The following is a 20822-nucleotide window of genomic DNA, read 5'->3' on the forward strand; positions in this document are numbered from 1 at the left end:
TCGTTCAAAACTGGATTTGTAACCTTTGACAACAAATCTTCTCAAGAAAATCGCACAGAGATCGAAGAGGAAATTATTGAGGACAAAATCCATGCAAATTTTTCCCGTACGGTATTGTTCTGTGGTACAAAACGGATTCTATTTTCGAGATACAGTATCGGAAAAACCAGTAGCTGTACCAGAATCCATGCACATATGTAAATACATATTGGTGACAACAAGACAAACACAGAAAATAATCATCAGCCCAAAAATCACTCTTGGAATTTCCATTTCAGAAAGTTTTAATCATGTTTCTGGAACAGAAAAAAAAACTGTGAAGCTGTGCTAAATTTTCTCAATAAATATGGCTGAGTTTCATAAGAAAAACTCTATGATCACCCAATAGAAACGGAAAAGTGTTTACATTAATTTTGTTTTTAAGATAAACCATTCGAGGTATTCCAGATTTTCAGTCCAGATTTGACTCAGAGTTGATTCATCGGTTTTCTTTGCAGAATAAGAATTCAGAACAAACATTTTAAGAATAGCAAGTTGAGAGCCGAACTAAACCGATAAATCCCAGGAAGAAACATAATTCCGACTTTTTTCTGATCACTATTGCCGTTCTACCTGTTATGACCACAGTAAAGATTAACGATTCTCATAAAACTAATCAACATCTCATGAAGCTGCTAATAAAGATATCCATAACTTTAAAAAAGGATTTTTTTGTTGTACAATTGGAGGAAAATTATGAGAGAAAGCAGGATAGAAGTGGTTTTTCTTGGTTACTTTCTTTCAAATATCTATTACCAAGCTTCTGTTGATTCGCTTAAGTTTTAACTCACATATGAGATGTGTTGTTCCGCTTTCATCTAGGATTTTTGCTCTTTACTGGATTACACACATTTGATTTATTTCTATTTTTCACAAAGAGACTTTCCAAATGACCAAACCAACTCAAATGAAGCAGAAAAGGAAATTTGCATGGGAGAAACCGTGAATTTACTGTAGTTTCAAGAGCTATGCATGTACATATATATTTGATTTTTAACAAAAACTGCTCACATAAATTAGAAGACGATAAAATTTCGAATTAGATAATTAATGAATCAATTGATATCTCTACTGAACTTATCCCTAACATTTGTCTTTGAATTGTTTTTCCTAGATTGATCCAGATTTGATTTATGTCCAAGGTAGTCTTATTGGCTAAATTTTCCTTCTATTTCATTTTGAACAAAACTAGAATTGTAACTAGTACGTCTTCTCTGCATTTTCCGAGAATAAGCCCAGGCGAATCTTCTCCAGGTTCAAATTGTTTGAAAATCCTGACTGTTTTCAGAAGAAGACCAAAAGAAAATCTTTGTGCAGAATAAGTTAAAATAATTTTATCTCTGTGGAGAGTTTAAAACATGTCTGATGGTTTCCCTTTTGTTCATGGATATACGTATTTTCCTCACATGTTTTTAGAGGATACACTGTTTTTTTTTTCGAGTCAAAAACATTCTAAAAAACTACAAACATGTAGAAAATGGACGGATTGTGAATCATACATTCTTTTTCATTCACAGATTTCCATGCACTGCTTTGATGCTGGTTAGCACTTTTAGTTACTACATACATACATTCACTAATAAGTTCGTCATTCTAATTAAATTCTTACTCAAAAATGTAAGGTAAAATCTAAGAAATTTCTATTTTCACATTTCAAGAAACATCCGTTACTTAGATTTAAGTCCTTGAAATTGTTTTTCTGTGTCGGGCGAAAATCTCAGAAGAATCACATTTTTTTTCGTCATATGACGAATCCTTCGAAACTAATCTAGTAATGAAAATAAGAGAATTTAGGAATATAAGAGTGCATGCTTATTTTTATGTATTATGTATTACATTTTACTATATATTATACATACTTCTTATATTATTATTATTTGTTACGGGTGGAATTTTATTCGGATAAAAATTATTCCTTTTATCAAGTCGATGTGTAAATTATAATACTTTGGATTTTTTTAAACATAACAACTTCCGTTTCTTCTTCCTTTCTTTCGATCTGTCATCAATTGAAACATTTTCCTTCCTTTTTCCACGAAACTATTGATTTTCCTACTACAGAATAATATCCAAGGTGGTCAACTATTATTCAGAATGTACTGGATCGGTATGAACGAGTAACACTAATAACTGGTGAAATAATTTTTTGTACGAATCATAAACTAGAATTTACATAGTTATTGTGACAGCTTCCTGAATTTGCATTTTCCTTAAAGGAATGCTGTATAAAGTGGTGAAAAATTATACTGTAGCATGTAAATACAGCTTTTGTTTTTTTAAAAGTATTATCTGAATCCGATCAGCACAAGAACCAGATATGTTATGGTATGGATGTTTTTTATACACTTAGTCATATCACATAATCATCTGACGAAGAACATGTGAAACATTTATGACGTGCGAAAAATGTATGATACATTCATCATAGGAAAAACTTTTCTTATTCCAAATGTTTATTTGAAATTTTCTCGCGAATTCAACTGTAATATTTTAGAGGAAATTTGACTCAAGGGAATAACACGAAATGATTTGATGAAGTCATGAATGAACTCCAAAAAAAAGGAGGAGTCGGCAATGAGCATTTGCAAAACACAATCAAGCACCTATTTTTTCCCGTTTCGCAACAACGTGGACAAATCCATAGATTACGACAGCTACCGCACAAACAGCTCCTAACAGCAGCCATACGAATCCCTAAATGAACTACATCATCATTTTCATTGTAATCGGGGTTTTTTTTTTTGACTTTTTCCATGTTTTCAGATACACATATTTTGGAAAAAAAAAGATAGATTGGGATCTCACGGTGGAATACGCGAATTAAAAACTCTTTTGACAGACTTCGTTGGGAATATGTTATATATGTAACGTGTATTTTCGTTATATTTGATTTTAACTAAATTTCTACTACTAAATTTTTTTAAAATCTACCATATTATTGATAGGTATTAGAAATTATGATAATCGGGTAGAATTCCAGCGTAGCCGAAAATGTGAGTGATAACTTGATACTTTCAAATAAGGTTTAATTTCCATCTAGATCCATATTTCCCATAGGATACTATAATGGTTAATTTTTTTTTCAAACTTTGAAACTCATGGAATTTTTGTATGAGCTGAACACAAGTGAAAAAAGTGTTGTGATGAAACAGGCCTTGATTATGAGGATACCACTCCAATTTCACACCGTGATTTTGCAGGAGGTACATCGTGCAATTATAAGGTATGTACCTCTAATGGAAATGGGAATTACACTGGAGCAGCGGGAGAAATTTCACTCATTACCTGGATTTTCTAATTTACGAATCATTCCCTTAAATAACTTACCTGATACCAATCCACCGTTGCAATATAAATGTTCTGGAAGATCGCTGTCTGTGCAAATCCAGCCAATTTCTGTGCTATAGAGCTAATTGCAAACGTTTTACCAATCTGAAATGGATGAGGAACGAGAAAGATAGGCCTAAAAAAGAAAGTAAACCAGGAAAAAACTGTTTTCAGAGCCAGAAATACAGCTTACTTCAGTTCGATCTACTAAGCATGATAGAAAGGAGTAGCTTAAAGGATTCAAAAGTCCATGAAGACTTCCTGGTGCCAAGCTAGCATAGATTAGCCAAGAGGCCTGAAAGAAGCAATTATTTCATGTTTAATAATAATAATAATAATAATAATAATAATAATAATAATAATAATAATAATAATAATAATAATAATAATAATAATAATAATAATAATAATAATAATAATAATAATAATAATAATAATAATAATAATAATAATAATAATAATAATAATAATAATAATAATAATAATAATAATAATAATAATAATAATAATAATGTTAATAATGTGTTAAAGTCTAAAAACAACTCACATATGCCAATCCAATCATTACTAGGGAAATCCCTAACGTAGCAATTGCCAAACAGATTACGAATGTGTCTCTAAGTTTTAGCCATTTTTTCAGGACGTACAATCCAAAAAACATACCAACAATTTCTGAAAATAGAGCGATAATGATAAGGTAGCTATTCGAAGAAAAAATTCTGCAAAATCTCAAATTATATCTGCAAAGGAAATGGCATCTCTGAATGAATTATTTTAGGAAAAACGATTTTTCTCTGGAATTTTCTATTTGGTGCAACTTTAGGCACAAATAGATTTGTGTTAGTGATACCAGGATGTTGGGAAATTCTGTTTACAAAAAGTTATCAATGTTAGCAACAGGTTCGTTGAAAGTTTCACATTTAATACTCAGTTTACTTAACAATTTAAGTAAAGACATTTTAAATCGAAGCTTTTATTTAAATCCCCATAGATTCATGGACATTGACGTCTGGAATTCTTTGAAATTCTCTAATCCCATAAATTTAACTACCATGGATGAATGCATGATAGTTAGGTTGAAATGTTCAATGTTCTGGAAGAAATGCGATAGTTATGCGCGCACACCTGCGTTAATGATATTTCTGGATTTTTTTTGACATGCTTCTTGAATGATTCTTCATTACACCAAAGCTTTAAACTAACCATAAGGTGAATATTTAATGTACTAAGGAGTTTGCAGGTTTTAAACAACTGCGAATCAATAATTTGATGAAATATCCAGACTTCACACTTTTCAGAGGTAGTTTGGACGAATGTTCAACTGGAGCTAATCCAAAATGGCTAGCTCACCATCGAGCTGATGTGACTAATCGAATCCAGAAGCACTACTCACTCCCAATCCAGAACCGTTACCGGACGGCACCATTTCTGGATAAATCTGAGTCTAAGCTCTCTAAGATTCAACACTTTATTGTTCTACGTGACAAAAAATTTGAATTTTGAGGACTGTATCTATTACTATTCAAAGATTCCAGTAGAACTTCTATTATTTGAATGCCTAGCAAGTAAAGAGAACTCCCGGAATACCACCAAATTTTTACATAAATATCCAAGAAAAACCTACGAACGATAGGTCTAATCGACCTATAATTGGCATACTGTTCTTTGCTCCAATTAAACGGTGGTAAACGTGTGTAGGTGCCGATTAAAGCTGGAAAAATCGACAATTTATTTACTGTTGACGGATCAAAAGGAATAATTTTTTATCTAATTAAACTAACTCTTCACAGTATTAATACAATGTGAATAATATTGAATTTAGAAAGTAAAACGTATACTCACTTTTTTCCTCTCCAAATGCAAGCTGATCGAGAAAATTCGCTCCAAAAGTGAGGAAAAGAAACAGACGCCTGTGACCTTCTCGATTTAGTAGGAAAACTTTCAGTGATTCATAGATGGAATAAAATGACAATTTTGTGATTTCCCACAGACCAGCACTGCAAACGAAGAAAGTAAATTTTTAAGTCAACTTTTTCACTTCATTTAAAAACTATGTAAACATCATAACGTCCATCCCGTTTCATTTGCAATTACCAAATTAAGGATTTCCGTTGCCTCGAGTTAATTGTTTCTAGAAACCACTAGAAATTTCCGTTTCATAGGAAAATATGCGTGGTCTCGAACTCGTGCCACTGGCGAAAAGTGCAAATAATTCATTTCCGGTGTAACACATCTGACAAACATAGAAAAACTTAAAAATTAGAGAACGAAGGAAAAAATAGCGTACTTGTTGTACTAATCATTGGTTTACAAATCTATTTTCTGACATTCTAGGGATAGTTCTGGAAACCTGTGACTAGTACTACAAGGGTAAAATATTGAAATAGGTTGCAAGGAGATTATGTTAAAAAAATTGTGACATATGTCTTCAGTTTTGCACTCAAAAAGCAGCAATTCCTCAAAATATTGTTATTCTACAAATAATCGCAGCTATTATACTTTATTTACCAATTATAAGTTAAGTTATTGTAATGCAGTTTCATATGTTTCCGATAAGCATTAACATTAACTTACAAAATGTGTCCAGTCCCCGTGACATTTTCGCAGCATCTTTACGCCGATAATTAATTTTTTTTCTCATTTTTCCTTGATTTTTTTTTCTCATTTTTCCTTGATTTTTTTTTGGTGCTACTTGGATTAGATTCACAGCCGCGATATCGTAGCAGCCATAACTGTTTGTGAATGCAATAAGAAAAATCACTGTAAAAACAGTAATGGTAAAAAAAAACTCAGGAAATTATCCATGATTTGAGAAAATGATCTGTTACTTTTTTTTGGTTTTAAGAGAACATTTTTTCTCTTACAACGCCTGACATAAGACAGCAGGGCAATAATTTTGTTTTAACAGGTGTACAAAAATAGCACTTATCACCAAAAAATTAGTTATCAACAATAAATAAAATTTGGATAAAGCTGGAGTTATTGATAAAGTATAAAGGTGATCTGATCGCTCAAATCAGCGTCAGACGCTTTGAAAAAGATGAATTGTGACAAGCAAACTGCAAATTTTCTTATAATTTCAACAATTCCACTTATCTGTGTACTTGCTCAATTTATTTTGACACCTTATATTCGTTTTGTAGCCAACTTAAAACGGTAAAAATCACTAAACAAGTAAAAAAAAACAGTTGTTCTGTTTACAATTTTCCAAAGGGCGGGTGTGGCGCTTGGTGTCGGTTAGAGGTCCGTTGTAGCCACAGGGTTCGAAACCGCCCTAGTTCAAAACAAGCTTCTCATCCCTCCGGGGTCGATAAATTGGCACCAGACTTGTCTGGGAGGATAAAAACACTGACTTGATCCTCGGCTGGCCCCCGCAAGTCATTGTATAGGCCAACACGCGTTCCGAAATCTCAACGATTACGAATTCCAGTAAAACGCGTTGGCGCATCCCAAGTGGATTGATACACCAGTGACTTTATCCTGACGTTTACTTTACAATTTTCTAAGACTTTTATCTTTAAAGGCAGCATACCACGAATCTGGAGTGGTGCGGATTTCAGGTAGTAGATTATGGAGAGGGGCGTGATTCCATTCATTTCTTCCTAATTTCCCCAAAAAGAAAGATGCGCGCGTGCCCAAGACTGGTGCGCTCCAATCGAACTCCTTGTGGAAAATAATGCGCCAGGACGCTCGAAGCCGTATCTCCCGGGCCGTTTTTTACGGCGATTAGGAAGAAATTTACGGAGTCACCCTTCTCTCAATAATCTACGATCCCGTATACCTTCACCGGAAATCCGTACCTCTCCAGATTCGTGTGGTGATGCCTTTAAATGACTTTATACTTAAACAATACTCTATATTTATCACAGTGAGATTTGTGTTAATTGCACGGTTGAACCTATTATAAATGAAAACTAAAAATTTCTACTTCTGGGATTATTTTACTACAGAAAAGATGAGTTAGAGTGAAGTTGCTTAATTGATCTGGCGCTGTGAGATGGATATTTAGCGCCACTTTCTCTTCCTTTCCATAGGATATACATATAAAACCTTTTGGATATGCTTAGTGTCGTGCATCCAGTAATAATTTAGTTAAACCCTAGAACTGCCTGATACTCTCAAAATTTAAAATTTGTGAAGATTATCACAGAAATCTGACAAAAAAAGTTAGCAAACGTCTTAACAATTTTGAAATGTCTAGAAGTAGTTTTTTTCATCCGTTGATAGCGATTGTACACAAGAGATGTGTGATATGAAGTAATTAAATAAGTGCAAAGAAAAAGTTTCCTGATAAGATGCACATGAAACAAAACTGACTTCTCCGGTGGAATCTCTTCCAGATCACCTCCCACTACTTTTTTTCTTGGTCTTCTATTCTCTAGTAAACCGGCAGCACCAAGAAGACTTGCAAGTAGAAGACCTAAAAAACTGTTTCTAGCAATGGATGTGGAGAAAAATTATCGCCAAACTGTAAATTACGGAGTAGAAATCCTAACCTTCTACAATTGCTAATAATGCTATCGAGGATATTCCTCTGAGGATATATTTTGTACATTGTGAAGCAGCAAATGAGCCAAGACTGAACATTATTGATACCACTATCATTCTTGTTGACAGCTTAAATTTATACGTTAGTCATACAGGAACAAAGAAATCCTTAAATCTTCCACATTCGCTAGGGAAACATCTCCCGAAAGACTTTGATCAACGCTACATACAGAATATTTTACTCGAACGATATGTGGTGTCAAATTTAGAAAAAAAAAACAACTAAAAATTATAGCAATAAATTCTTTTGCACTTGAAACAAGAATATTAATCAAACTAAAAAATAAAATGCTTACTACACCGATAATACGTGGGATAATTTCTGTTTATAAACGTATCTAAGTAATTATCTTTGTGAAATCATGTGAACTAACCTTTTTTACTTTTCTTATTTTTTTCTTTTTTTCCAATTCGGTTGGCCTACAGTTTAGCGTTCCCAAAAATGCCCTCATTCATATTTCACTTGTTTGTGAACTTTTATTAACGTCGAAGGTTTTCTTCCCTCTGAGAAAAAAAACAGTCTAACAAATGCTTGGTTTGAGTAACTCGGCAGATATTCCACATGAGGCCAATATTAGGGATACCCATAATTAATCAATTGCTGTTAGCGTGGAATATTTGCTTTTGTCTAGTTCAGAATTCATAAAAACTTGTTTTATGTTGGAATATTACCACTCGTGGCCTTGACTTTTGTGACAATTAAATCCAAGCTTTTTTTATACTGTTTTAAAATGGTGAACAACCAAACAACCGATGTACATTTACTCATCCCATGCTGTTTCATTTTCGATCGTGTTGCACGGATGTAACAAAGAAAATTTGAGATGTATATGGAGACGTATTGAAAGTCAACGGGGTGCCAACACTGGTTGAGAAAAGATTCCAGCGGTGATTTTGACTTGTCTCGAAGTGGACGCCTTGTTAAGTTTGATAAAGAGGTTTTAAAGGCAGCATACCACGAATCTGGGGTGGTACGGATTCCAGGTGGAGTATCCGTATACGGGGTCGTAGACCGGGGTGGATCCGCTCATCTCTCCCTGAATCACTGCAAGCAGCCAGCCCCTGAATGCTGTTTTGTACGATGCCTTCTATTGCAGCGCGTCACCCTTGCACGCGTAGCGTCCCGTACTGCCTATCAGGGCAGTCCGAATTGATTTTCGACGAATTGCAGGGCGGAGGCGGCGCAAGGGGAGGAGCGTTGCAATAGAACGCCTTACAAAACAGCATTCTGGAGACGGCTGTTTGCAGTGATGCAGGGGGAGATGAACGGAACTACCCCTTCTCCATAATCTACGACCCCGTACACGGATACTTCACCTGAAACCAACCTCAGATTCGTAGTATGTTGCCCCACATATGTAGTCTTGAAACAGAACAATCTGATTTTGATTCGTTTCGATCGATGGTACATTCTCTAAGGAACAAATATTTCAAAAATATCGATGAGCTCTCCCGAAATCATATTTTCCTTCAAGGGAAACACAATTTTACTAGCAAAGGGTTAAAACTCTACCAGTAAAATGGCAAAAGATCCTGGATAATGAAAAAGATTATATAATCGACTAGAAGTGAAAGTGAATGTCAGTACATTCGTTTTTTTTTGGTTTCCATTATAATAATTGATTGCTTATGGGGCCCCTAAAATAAATAACGTCGTGAAAATTCGCACAATTCAGGAAATTTCATTTTCAAGCACTTCAATTCTGGACATTTCACAAGTTAGTGCAGGTACTGCATTCGATAAAAACTAAAGAAATGCTACTTTCAGTCAGAATGAAAGAAGGATTATATTTTCATTTTTTGATATATCTGCCCGTTCCTGATTTTCCCTTTGAAAGATTTTCCGAAGAAAAAAGGGTTCCGGATCGGAATTGTGGATTGCAAAGTGCGCTAATAAAAAGGTTCCTAATATACAAAACAACATTCTTAAATTTAATTGTTAAATCGTTCCCTATTTCCTTTGTCTGAGTTTATGTTTGTAAGGGAATTTGTTGGAAGCAGAGTTATTATTACCAAAATGTATCATTTTGCAGCGCTTGATGGTTGTACTTCGCGAACAATAATCCTCTAGAGGCTAGTGAGGGAAAAGACAAAAAAAAACAACTCTTACACGTTTTTGATTGTCGAACTTGTCAGCTATATAAGCATTGATGCAACTCATTGTCAGTAGAAAATCTCCCATGAATCCAGTAACAACTGCTGTCGGATAGAACCAATACAATGAGATATCGATTGACGGTGACCAGATTAGCATTTTCACTGAACGCTAAGCTAAACTAATAGAATTATATCATTTCAATTTATTTGGGGAATATTTGAAATTTTCTGGATTATTTCCCCGTCAAATAATCGCATACTTCCATTCTCCACCAATACGCTCGCAATTCCCACAAGCAACGGTATCTTTCGTCCATGATAATCGCTATAGCCTCCTAAGTAAATATTAATGTTCAACGAGCTTTCGAGACGGTGGCTAGGTCAATAAAAACGTCCTTTCTGTCTCTCTTAGGGTGAGATGTGTCCTGAGAAGAATGCACGCATCATATGTAAGTGTGTGCATTTATATGAGTGCAACTCAGTCCATATTTATCACACTAAGAAAGGAAATAAACGTTTTTCTTTCTTGTATAAAATATTAATAACGATTCACCATACATCACTCCAACAATACAGGCGATTGGTAGATTCACATAAGTGTAATTATTATCCCAGATGACCATTTTCTTATTATAAAACTTCTTCAACTCTTTTCCACTAAGATCCGGTGGAGGCGGATAGACTCGCATCATTTTATCTTCGGATAATTCTGGAGTAACGATAGACCTGTAGAATGATAAAATATCCTTAAAAAATCCAATAAACCTACAATGGCTGAAAAAAATATATACCTTGCTGTATTGCATGCTGCAAGCACAAGCATTAATGGTTCCACAGTGATCTCCAGTGATCGAACCCAGTTTAGGAACTTCCTCAACCAGTCGCTCATTCAGATTCTGAATGTCAAAGTGACAAAATATGGAAGTATTTAAAGCAGCGAAAAACATCGGCATGGGCGCTCAAAGGAAGCCTAAATCGGCACGAAATTGAAAGAAATAAAAGAAAGATGCAGCTTTGATGACCTGAAATTCAGAAAGTATGGGAGTAGTATGGAAATTTTTCGGATCTCGAAATATACATATATGTATATATTCGACAATACTCATAGAGTCTACCTATAAATTCGTCAGTAATAACTATTATATCGATTGGATCCACAAATGCCATTTAGCACGATCAATCAGCCCCAACCCGAATGCCCCAAATATCCCTCTTTCTCATCTTTCGATGCTTCACATCCTTACTTATTTCTTTCTCAAACTGTCTTTAAGAAACTAGAGCTAAGCTTTAAGAAAAGACGAAAACTGAAACTACTCCCTAATTATTTCCGCAGTCTTTATCCATTCATCTGTAATTAAAGTTCCGAAGTAGCGTTTCTTTAAAAGGGATTCTCTCAAACATGAAAAACAAAAACTAACGACATAAAATTGTGGATGAATTCGAAGGAAACGATAGGTTAATCCCAGTAAATGTGCTAAAAATGCATGACACTCCTTTCAGAAATTTTTATATTCATTTCAAATATAATTCCGTAAAATGTTTAAGTATAAAAGGCGGCTCTCACTCTCCTTCAGAAAAAAATTAAGATTTTGTAGTTCATTATAATAATGTGAGACTTACAGTTGCTAAAAAAATAGCACTAGATTAGCTTAGATTGTGGATATAAGAACAATTTACTTCCATAATTCTTCTGGACTTTCGAATATTGATACGAGAGTAAAAACGTAAAAGTGATCCCCGTGGAGGACGTGATCGGCGACTATCGATAGATCGAATCAATGACGATCAGCTGACAATCGTTACCGCAATCTTATTTCTCATTCAATTTTTTCACGATAAATCGAAAATTTACCGCAGAATTTGTAGGATACTCAGTATATAGGATTATACAAAACTATCTCCACCAAAACATGTCAACAAAATGAGCTGATATTTAAGGCAAGGGCTATTTTTATTGAAATATCAATTTTTTACTGGTGTACATGAATCGGTACCAATAAAAATGGGAAGAAATTTACTACTGAAAGATATTTAATGTTTGAAAAGAAGAGACTAATGAAAACCTTGCAATTTCTCACAAAGAATTTCAGAAAATTTGTATTTTTTAGCGATAGAATTTCGAATCCAACGGTACAATAGTCACGCTCGCAGTTTACAGGCAATCTGTGCCCTGGAAAAAGAGGTCACAGCCTGGATGGAACCATAGAAAGAAGAATTCGGAAAGCGAATCACATCAGTAACAATGAGTTTTGTTTCGATCATTTTTACTCTTCTATTTTATTTGCTTATAAGAAGAAGAAGAAGAATGTTTACGCCTTGTTTATTGCTTGTTGTTTGTTTTTTTAACGTCGGGCTTTTAAGCAACGTCCGTTTTTCTCTGCCTGAAATAAGCTGTAAAGAAATGCTTGAAGCACCGATTTCTCGTTTTTAACGAAAAAAGTCCCACAAAAGAACCAGATGTTGAAATGTCTGTGCTCTGCTTCGTTATTCTTGAACTAGAATTTTCTTGTATGGAAATATATGTATGGCACCGCAACAGCGGACAAAATCCAGGCAGGATATAGGAGAAGAACATTTTTTTCTCTTCTCTCATCTTTAAAGCTCTTCTGTACTGCTTTGCATAGTAAAGTTTTTATTATTATTAAATTATTAAATGAGAATTCAAAGCGGTTCTGACATTGAGGTATTTCTATTTTAAAATTCTTCATTTTCACTACGTAGATGGTCAGTAAACAAAAATTATTTAGCCGAACAAACAGAAAGAAGGAGAACAGAAAATATCTGATTTTTTTCTCAGGAGAAATTGTTCTGTGGTTCTATCAGACATTCAAAGCCGGCAGAACATGTTTTGAAGGTCTCGTTGTGTATAAGCACTTTACAGTCAGAAGCGAAGAAAAATTCGTACTGTCACCGGTGATCTACCAGAAAATATCATCTCAGAAAGTATGGACTTAGAAATATATGGTAGGTACGTCACACAGTTGTACGAGACATATTTATAGAAGAAAATTCGGAAAAAAATATTTCTGAATATAAAAAGATATGAGTCGAAAGCATTAAGAAACACCAAGAAAATAATTTACAGGTAGTTTCATAAAGCATAGTATAACATAAACATATCAAAACAAATAAATTGCATGGCTAGTAATAAAATGGGAGGAAACGAGCGGGGAATCGTCCGACTTTTAGGGCACTCAGTATTGATAACTAAGTGATAAGCAGGACCAAATTGGCCCGCATGGGGATTTATTCTTATTTGTTTATTCGGAAAAAAGTATAGAAGATTGGTACAATAATTCTAAAACGCGGAAGAAGAACGTTTTGGGAAAATGACCTGAGATTGATGGAAATCTGACACAAACAAAAAAAGATGAATATCATATCTATGTACAATGATTAGTGGACAGAAATCGTTCAATCATTATGAGAAAATTGTTGAAAATTTATGGCCGACATTGAGGACATATGACCTTATTCAACGCATCAACAACTACCGGTTTCGAGAGGACTTAAACGCGAATAATATTTGCAATTCCTAGCAGGAGATGGACAAGAATGAATGATTCATGGATTTTTTCTTTCTATCGTCCAATATGTACTGGTCGATCTTCGATTTCAACTTCAGCAGTGGCTGCATTATCGCCTTTTTGCTTATGAGAACCGAATGCGAAAGCGAGAGCGGTCAGAAGACACGCCGCCACCACACACTGAGCCATCCGTGTTGAATATCCGGTCACTTTCACCGCATCGTAATCGAAATCGCCTTGCTGAAAATTATAACTCTTGATACATTGATATTTTAATGAAATTATATCAAGTTACAAGATATTCACACTTATCGTATGAAAAACCTTTCCTTCCCAGACTTTCTGGAATGAATTCATGCGAGTAAATTCGCGAAAAAAAAATTGTATATTTCCAGAAATTTGGGTTATATTTTTAACAACATGAAGATTTTAGAATAAGATTTTGGTGATTTTTTTTTGTAGTGAAATCTATAACTAAAAATTATGATAATCAAAAAATGTATCCAATCCGATAAACCTACAGTTAACCTAAAAAAAAGAGAGTTTAGCCACCAAATCATCTGCCGCTGTAAGAGTGAGTGGCATGAATTTGACATAATTTCTTCAGACATTTTTTATTTTGAGTAAAGAAGTAAATATGATAGATCCCTGTGCAAACACTTATATATCGTTTTATTACATGAATGAGGTTGAGGGAATTGCCGTTCTTTCGAGTATAGTAGAAATTATTCACCTGTGTGGTACGTTTTCATATAAAAATATTGAAATGTTGGAAAACATCCTTATAAAGGACCAAAACAACCACATTTGTTACGTCAACACTGAAATGACAAAAAAAAAGAAACCAACACTGGGTCCCCCATGTCTTCTGGAACCCTTGCTAGAGCAGCATAAATTTAAAGGCGGACAATTCAGCCGTTATCCTATTTACTGCGATATTTGTGCCGCTTTGTTTTCCTTGGAACAAAGAAAACAATAGGTTTGTTTTGGGATTTTTCTTCCACAAAGAATAATGAAGAAGCAGTTATTTGTAGCGCAATTTAGGTTTTGGTATGTACGTATGTATCGTGTTATTTAAACTAAAAATCATCCAATAAAGTTATATTTTATTGCATTCTGTGATAATTAATTAGTCCAAATTAATTGATTTCTCCTGGTACAGGCTGTTTTGAGAATATTTGAAATCATTTGCACACGATGTAATTCAACTATTGATCCATATAATTAATAATGACATTTTGAAAACTTCATTCGGTCTTGAAATTGAACCAGGGAAATTTCTCTAGGAAAAAGGAGCAGGATTTGGAAAAAGTGTGTGGGACAACATGTTTCGGAATCATTTACAGGTGGATAGTTTGAAACTCCTGAAAACCCAAGTTTATACAGTTTGTACTGCTGTTGCGAAAATGTAGTACCACGTTGAAGTGAAGAAAATAGCTGCAATATTCAGTTTAAAATATTCCGAATGAATGGAAAATTTTCATAAACTCGATCAATACGATTCATTCACTTCAATTTATCTGCGTTAAGAGTGTTCCCAGAAAAAAAAAACATCTTGCAGAGAGCACTGTTGTTTTTTTCAAAGCACAATATTTGTTTACTTTTGTTTACTGGGATCACGAGAGACGTGAGATGAGAGCACCTGGATAACTTCTCTTGTATAAACAAAGTCTACTATGAAATTCGATGTATTGTCGTTTATCTACAATTCACCATAGAATTTTTCTTTTGGCGATTACGTGTGTCATTCACTCATAGCTGCAATTTTGCAGTTTTGCTATATTTTTGTTTAAAATTTTCTAGCAAAAACATCAGCACGTAGTTCCATTTGTGAGGAAAAATTTGCAGGAATAATTTGAGTGTTCGGGTTGTTTGTTGCAAATTTTAAAGCAGAGAATGTGGTCGAAGGTCAATAGACTGTGAAATAATAGGTCCCAGAGGAGCTATTTTATAGATAACTACTCTCTCCATTGAGAAATTGATAAATTCAAAAAAGTTTTTCTTAATTATCTTTATTTCCAGATGTATTAGAAACAAAATGAAACAAATTACAATTTGTTCTATGCTCGTAGAATCTGAGGTATTTATGAAAAACAGAAACCAATATAAGATGGAGTGAAAAATCTGTACTCTTGAGTCCATCGCGACAAAATTGGTAAGTTTGGTTAAATTTTGAGTAGTTAAAGTAACAATGTTGCCATGAATATTGCAGTGTTTTATACTCTCTCCGTTTTTTGAAATTGAGATTAAAAAAAGACTTTTTTATCTAAAATATAAATGTCTTCATATACAACAATCCTCAATCTTTTTTTCTAAACTACCAATTCGTTCTGCCAAAATTCTTATCATACATTAATGAAGACGATTAGGAAAAAAGTGTGTTTCATTTATTAAACGACCCAATAGGTTCGTTTCTATCCGAATTAAAAGGAAAAAAAAACGAAATGAGGAAAAAAAGAACTTTTTGTTGGTACCATTTGTCTTATAGATAGTATAAGTCCCTATTGATTGATACTCTGTTCCTTACACCAGGAAAAAAGATGTTGCTTCTAACAATCGAGATTGTTGGAAAATGGGAGATTTCTCGCATTTTTTATAAATTGAGATATCCCTATCTAAATTCTTCGGATTTAAGGATAAGAATCCGCCTATGGAGAGCTGGTTTCACTCATCGACACGTATATTCTCGCTTTTTGTAATGTGTGTAAGAGGAGAAAGAAAGGAAAAAAATGGAAAGCTGATTTTCAGGAAGAACAACTGCCGTCCGCTAAAGCTGAGGCAGATTTACATAAGACAGAACGATTAGCCGAATGAATGAATGAATGAATGAATGAATGAATGAATGAATGAATGAATGAGGGAATGAATGAATGAATGGATGGGCGAAGGATTACAGTTTCTAAAAACATCCCCTCATTATCTTGGATTATATTCGTGGACAAATGTTTGGAAAATAGAGATACCTGTGATGCTTGAGCTACAGCCGTATTCCATTCGTCAACACTGTTCGATAATACTTCAATCGCCACAACAATCGCCATCCCTTAAAGGAAATTTCGGTTGTGATCTTCAAGTTTAATTCATTTTTTTTCACTCATTTGTAATAAAAAATTGCATCACTTAAATTTTGGAGCCTAATGGGGCTCATATATCTTTGGATTACAACAAATAAATAGAAAAATAAATGACAAAGGTAAAATGAACCCATTTTAACTGTGTATGTGTAGGGAACTTATTAATTATTTGATGCATAATCTCCTGATTCCGATAAGTTCAAAGGCCTTATGATAATAAAATATGAAGGAACGATAAAAATAACTCAAGAAAACCAATCATTGTCAAGGTTAGTCAATGTTTTCCCGATTTCAGTTCAAAGAAAACGGTTGTAAATTGACGCCTTGTGTTGAATGAAATAATTTGTGCGTTAGTGGGATATTTTTCCTAGTAGATTTGAAAAAACATTACATGGCGTAATATAATACTTACGTACAACAACATGCTACCATATCAATACTACATAGAGGACCATATCAAAAACATATGTATTCCGGAATATTCTCCTTCATGCGGAAATTCAAAAAAATTTAATATCGCTATTAGATGGCAAATTCCATTTTATTTGTTGTTAATCATCAAAAAGAAAAGGAGACTAAGGAAACAACGAGAATCTGATTAGTTGAAAATAAAAACCAGTAGTAGATACTGTATTTGATCGACTAGATTCATTAGTTATGCGCTAAAAAATAGTTTTGTCTCATCGGGTAAGTATTCTTCCTGGAACACTTCAGATCTTCGGATCTTTATTCCCCTGAGATTGTTTCATCTTGATATCGAACATCTACGCTAACATAGTGGAGCCACTTAATGTCAACGGATGTTGTTGAAGGTCTGGAGGGTGATGGCCTCGTGGATACACGAGGGTCATTTGATCCTAGGCGCTCCCACGAAATCACCCACCAGACTGGCGGTGTTGATTCGAGTTCGTTGCGGCAGTTGTGCAAAGAAAACATATTAATATTACATTGAGACAGACTGAGGGTATACACCTTTGCAGATGGCAGTTGTTGTCGAGAATAGAAAAAAACTAAGATTAACTCCTTCCACTCTCTGAAATATTATTAAATCTTATGAAAAATTTTGTTCGATTGAATTTTATGTTCTTATATAAATATTTATCGGGCGGACAACGCATGTTCAAATGTTTTGTCGTATCTGATTTCCCCTCTCTTCATGGATACATAACAAATTCTCATGGATTAAAAAAAAATGCGTAGCGTGCTCACCAACAACAAGGTACAGTCCAGCGACAAGACGTTTATAAATGTATCGATGATGATAGAATGTGTAAAGTGCCAACGTGTCCGTGGATATCAGCAAGAACAATGCGATCACACCGATAGCCGCTTGTGCACGATAGTAATCTGAAATTTGTGAACATTTAATTTGTTCCCGAATGGTATATTCCATTAAGGACCCTCTCTACAAATGATAGGATTCGGCAGAACATTTGGATGTAGTTCCTCGTTGTCGGCTCTCACTCTTTCCGACCATTGACCACCCAACATCAGTCGGAGGATGCTCGCTGAGACTGAGTGACTGACCAGATGTGTGAGTCGAGGATATGTTGTAATAGGACAAGGTCGGCTGTTCACATACATACCTCTTTCTACTGTAAGATATTGATATCATACAACTATTTATGCAAATTACACCTCTTTCTATTCCCGTCGGTAATAATATGAATAATTTCTTTAACCAATTGTAAACAAAATTCATTTCGAAAAAACTATGTAGTGAGTGAACGTTGGCCACGCTTTTTCAAGCATATCACACAGTTGCTCCCGGAGGAATTCTTCGGCAACATTTTTTCGTGGATAACTAATGATTTGCGTTCGAATTTTTGTTAGATGCAACTTGATATATTCGAGAAAAAATCAGACGAGTATAGAAAAACGTATTAGCGTATGTTAAGAAGTTGGACTAGTGAACATTAAGAAAAATGGACCAGAAAAACACACAAACTCTAAACGACTGTTGTAGTTAGGAGGGTTAAAAGAAATTTTTCAAAATGAGAAATGAGTGAAATAAAAAAAATGCAAAATTGTATATTAAAATCTCTGTGTTTCACCACTATTCGCATCATCCTCAAGCATGAAGCGCTAACTCAATTTTGTTCGACGAGCAGACGAGATGCTGCCTCGATATCGCCCCGTATTTCTATTATATCATGAGAAAGTCGCCGCAAACACCCACATCAATTTTCGTTTTGCTATTTTTTTCCAGAAAATTGTCAAAACAAATCCATGCTATGAACGAAACATAAGGATTAAACATCAAATTTTTTAAATGAAAGCTGCGATAGAACTACATACGTTTAAGGTCAGCGTCAGCGAGTCGAGCGACATTTTCCGGTGGTGTGGGGAAATGTGGAATCCATTCAACTATAACAAATACATTGGTATATAAAAACTAATTTCTAAAATAGGAGGTCATTTACCATTTTTATGCGTGGAATTCCTTATTGTTCGCCATTCACCCCATACTCCAAGTTGAACATGTACTTGTTGATATTCGGTGTTCATAAAATCTAACACTGCCCAATTCGGTGTCGCTAAGGCGGCAATCAGTACGACAACAGCAATCTGCAAGCGATTATCGTGACGATGCACTCAACCTCACCGCTTTTCCCTCTTAACTCTTCCCACTATTTGATATGTACGCTCTATTCCACTTGAGAATTTCGTGTTCTACCAGTCAAACACTCAACTGACGTAGTTCCAAGAATTTCTAGTAGTGACAGACTAGTCAAATATCACTTCTTTTTCGTAGCCAATGAAAAAAAAAAACACTTACCCATGCAATACCTGTTGTTATAGCCATGAATCTTCGCCGCCAGATCATTTTCTGGTACGATTCGATGTTAAGGATTTGTGAATCCCGTAACTCGACTGCTTTATCTATTAATTGCATGTTGCACGTTGTAGATACGGCTTCTTATGTCCCCTTTTCTAAATAAAAAAACAGTTTCTTACTAGTAAAACTTTGTAAAATCGTTAACCAGGATTTGTAAAACCTAAACGCGAATATAATCACCGATTAAAGGAGATTAAAATGTTTTTGTGAGACATTACAGTAGCCTATCATTTAAAAAGAAGATGATCCATGAATGCTAGAATGAATTTGTTGACAAAACTAATGATGAAAGAAAGGGCAAACGGCAAATCCAGGAAGAAAGAATTGTAATGCCCCTATGTCGGCCAGCTTCAAGGATTAAGTGCACGTGAACATGCCGAATAGTTGGATGTTTATTTAAGTACAAGCGCAAAATCAGCCGAGCACCTGAGGTACAACCGTCAGCTGTTAAACAAACACTTATCAATTTTCTCACGACATTAATTACATTGTCCTTCATAGTGTGTAACGTTGGATAAATTTATTGGTGAATTTAATAGGAAGAATTGTAAAAAAAAAGTGTTGAAAGATGATAAGTTTCCACTTTTTAGCATGGAATTGCAATTCCGGGAATAGCTAATATTTTGGTCGTGAATGTCTGGATGACGTCTGGTCCCATAAAGCACATAACCAAATAAACAGAAATAAGATTGATGTCTGTTCGAACGAGTGGAACCGAACGTCAACAGGACATCGAATGGTCCATAGCGGAGGCGGAGCTTCTCTACACTCAACATGAGGTAAGATGGGACAATAATGAGCGTCATCATATGGAATAATTGATTTTTTTAAAAAAAAAAGGAAGCACTTAGATATGCAAACTAAAGCAATTTTCTAGGTAATTATTAGCGGAATTCTGAAAAAGGAAAAAACGAACTCATCCTCCCACTGCCTCCAGTTGATGTATTTTTGCGCGATCATTTCGAGCTCTTAGTGAGAGACCTATGTGTGCTGTTAAAGGTTTTATAGCTGTAGAAATAATTGCAAAACTCACTTCTACAGCAGCTTCCACTTTTTTCAGGATTATCTAATCAAATATGGGAAAAAAAAGAACGGAAACGTTCCGATGAAATGATAAAGACTTAAAAATAGTAGCTTTAATCGCCTCTTATTGTTGAGACATAAAAGGATAAAAGATATTGTATAAAGGATAAAACATATTGAGTAAAGGATAAAGGATAAAGGATAGAGGATAAAGGATAAAGTGCACGGCGTTGTTCAATCCCTACGAGGATGGGCCTTCGCACTCGACATCAACTCAGACTTCGTTTGAGGTTAATGAACGCGGGTGCAGCCTGTTATTTGGACAAACAGGAATAAAATCCTATTTGA

General features: G+C 34.6%; 2 protein-coding genes across 3 annotated transcripts; both read right to left on the reverse strand.

Moving 5' to 3' along the window:
- Window positions 1-2634: 2634 nt before the first annotated feature.
- Window positions 2635-10900, reverse strand: RB195_025632 (uncharacterized protein; the record flags this gene model as incomplete). Its single annotated transcript, XM_013438851.2, has 12 exons — window positions 2635-2733; window positions 3367-3471; window positions 3560-3661; window positions 3914-4038; window positions 4991-5077; window positions 5209-5363; window positions 7684-7786; window positions 7863-7983; window positions 10025-10173; window positions 10272-10346; window positions 10565-10737; window positions 10803-10900. 12 exons carry the CDS (start codon window positions 10898-10900, stop codon window positions 2635-2637), a joined length of 1392 nt encoding a protein of 463 aa, XP_013294305.2.
- A 2692-nt stretch (window positions 10901-13592) lies between these two features.
- On the reverse strand, window positions 13593-19508 carry RB195_025633 (uncharacterized protein; the record flags this gene model as incomplete). 2 transcript variants are annotated; one of them, XM_064213861.1, is made up of 7 exons in its annotated part: window positions 13593-13778; window positions 16502-16581; window positions 17822-17959; window positions 18013-18207; window positions 18911-18979; window positions 19036-19180; window positions 19392-19508. In XM_064213861.1, the coding sequence occupies 7 exons, from the start codon at window positions 19506-19508 to the stop codon at window positions 13593-13595; spliced, it is 930 nt and encodes a 309-aa protein (XP_064069742.1). The 2 variants fall into 2 exon arrangements, with proteins under 2 accessions (XP_064069742.1, XP_013294306.2); XM_013438852.2 differs by lacking the exon at window positions 18013-18207 and having other exon boundaries at window positions 19392-19439.
- Between the last annotated feature and the right edge of the window lie 1314 nt (window positions 19509-20822).

Source organism: Necator americanus, chromosome X (genome assembly GCF_031761385.1).
Source record: "Necator americanus strain Aroian chromosome X, whole genome shotgun sequence".
NCBI classification, from domain to species: domain Eukaryota; kingdom Metazoa; phylum Nematoda; class Chromadorea; order Rhabditida; family Ancylostomatidae; genus Necator; species Necator americanus.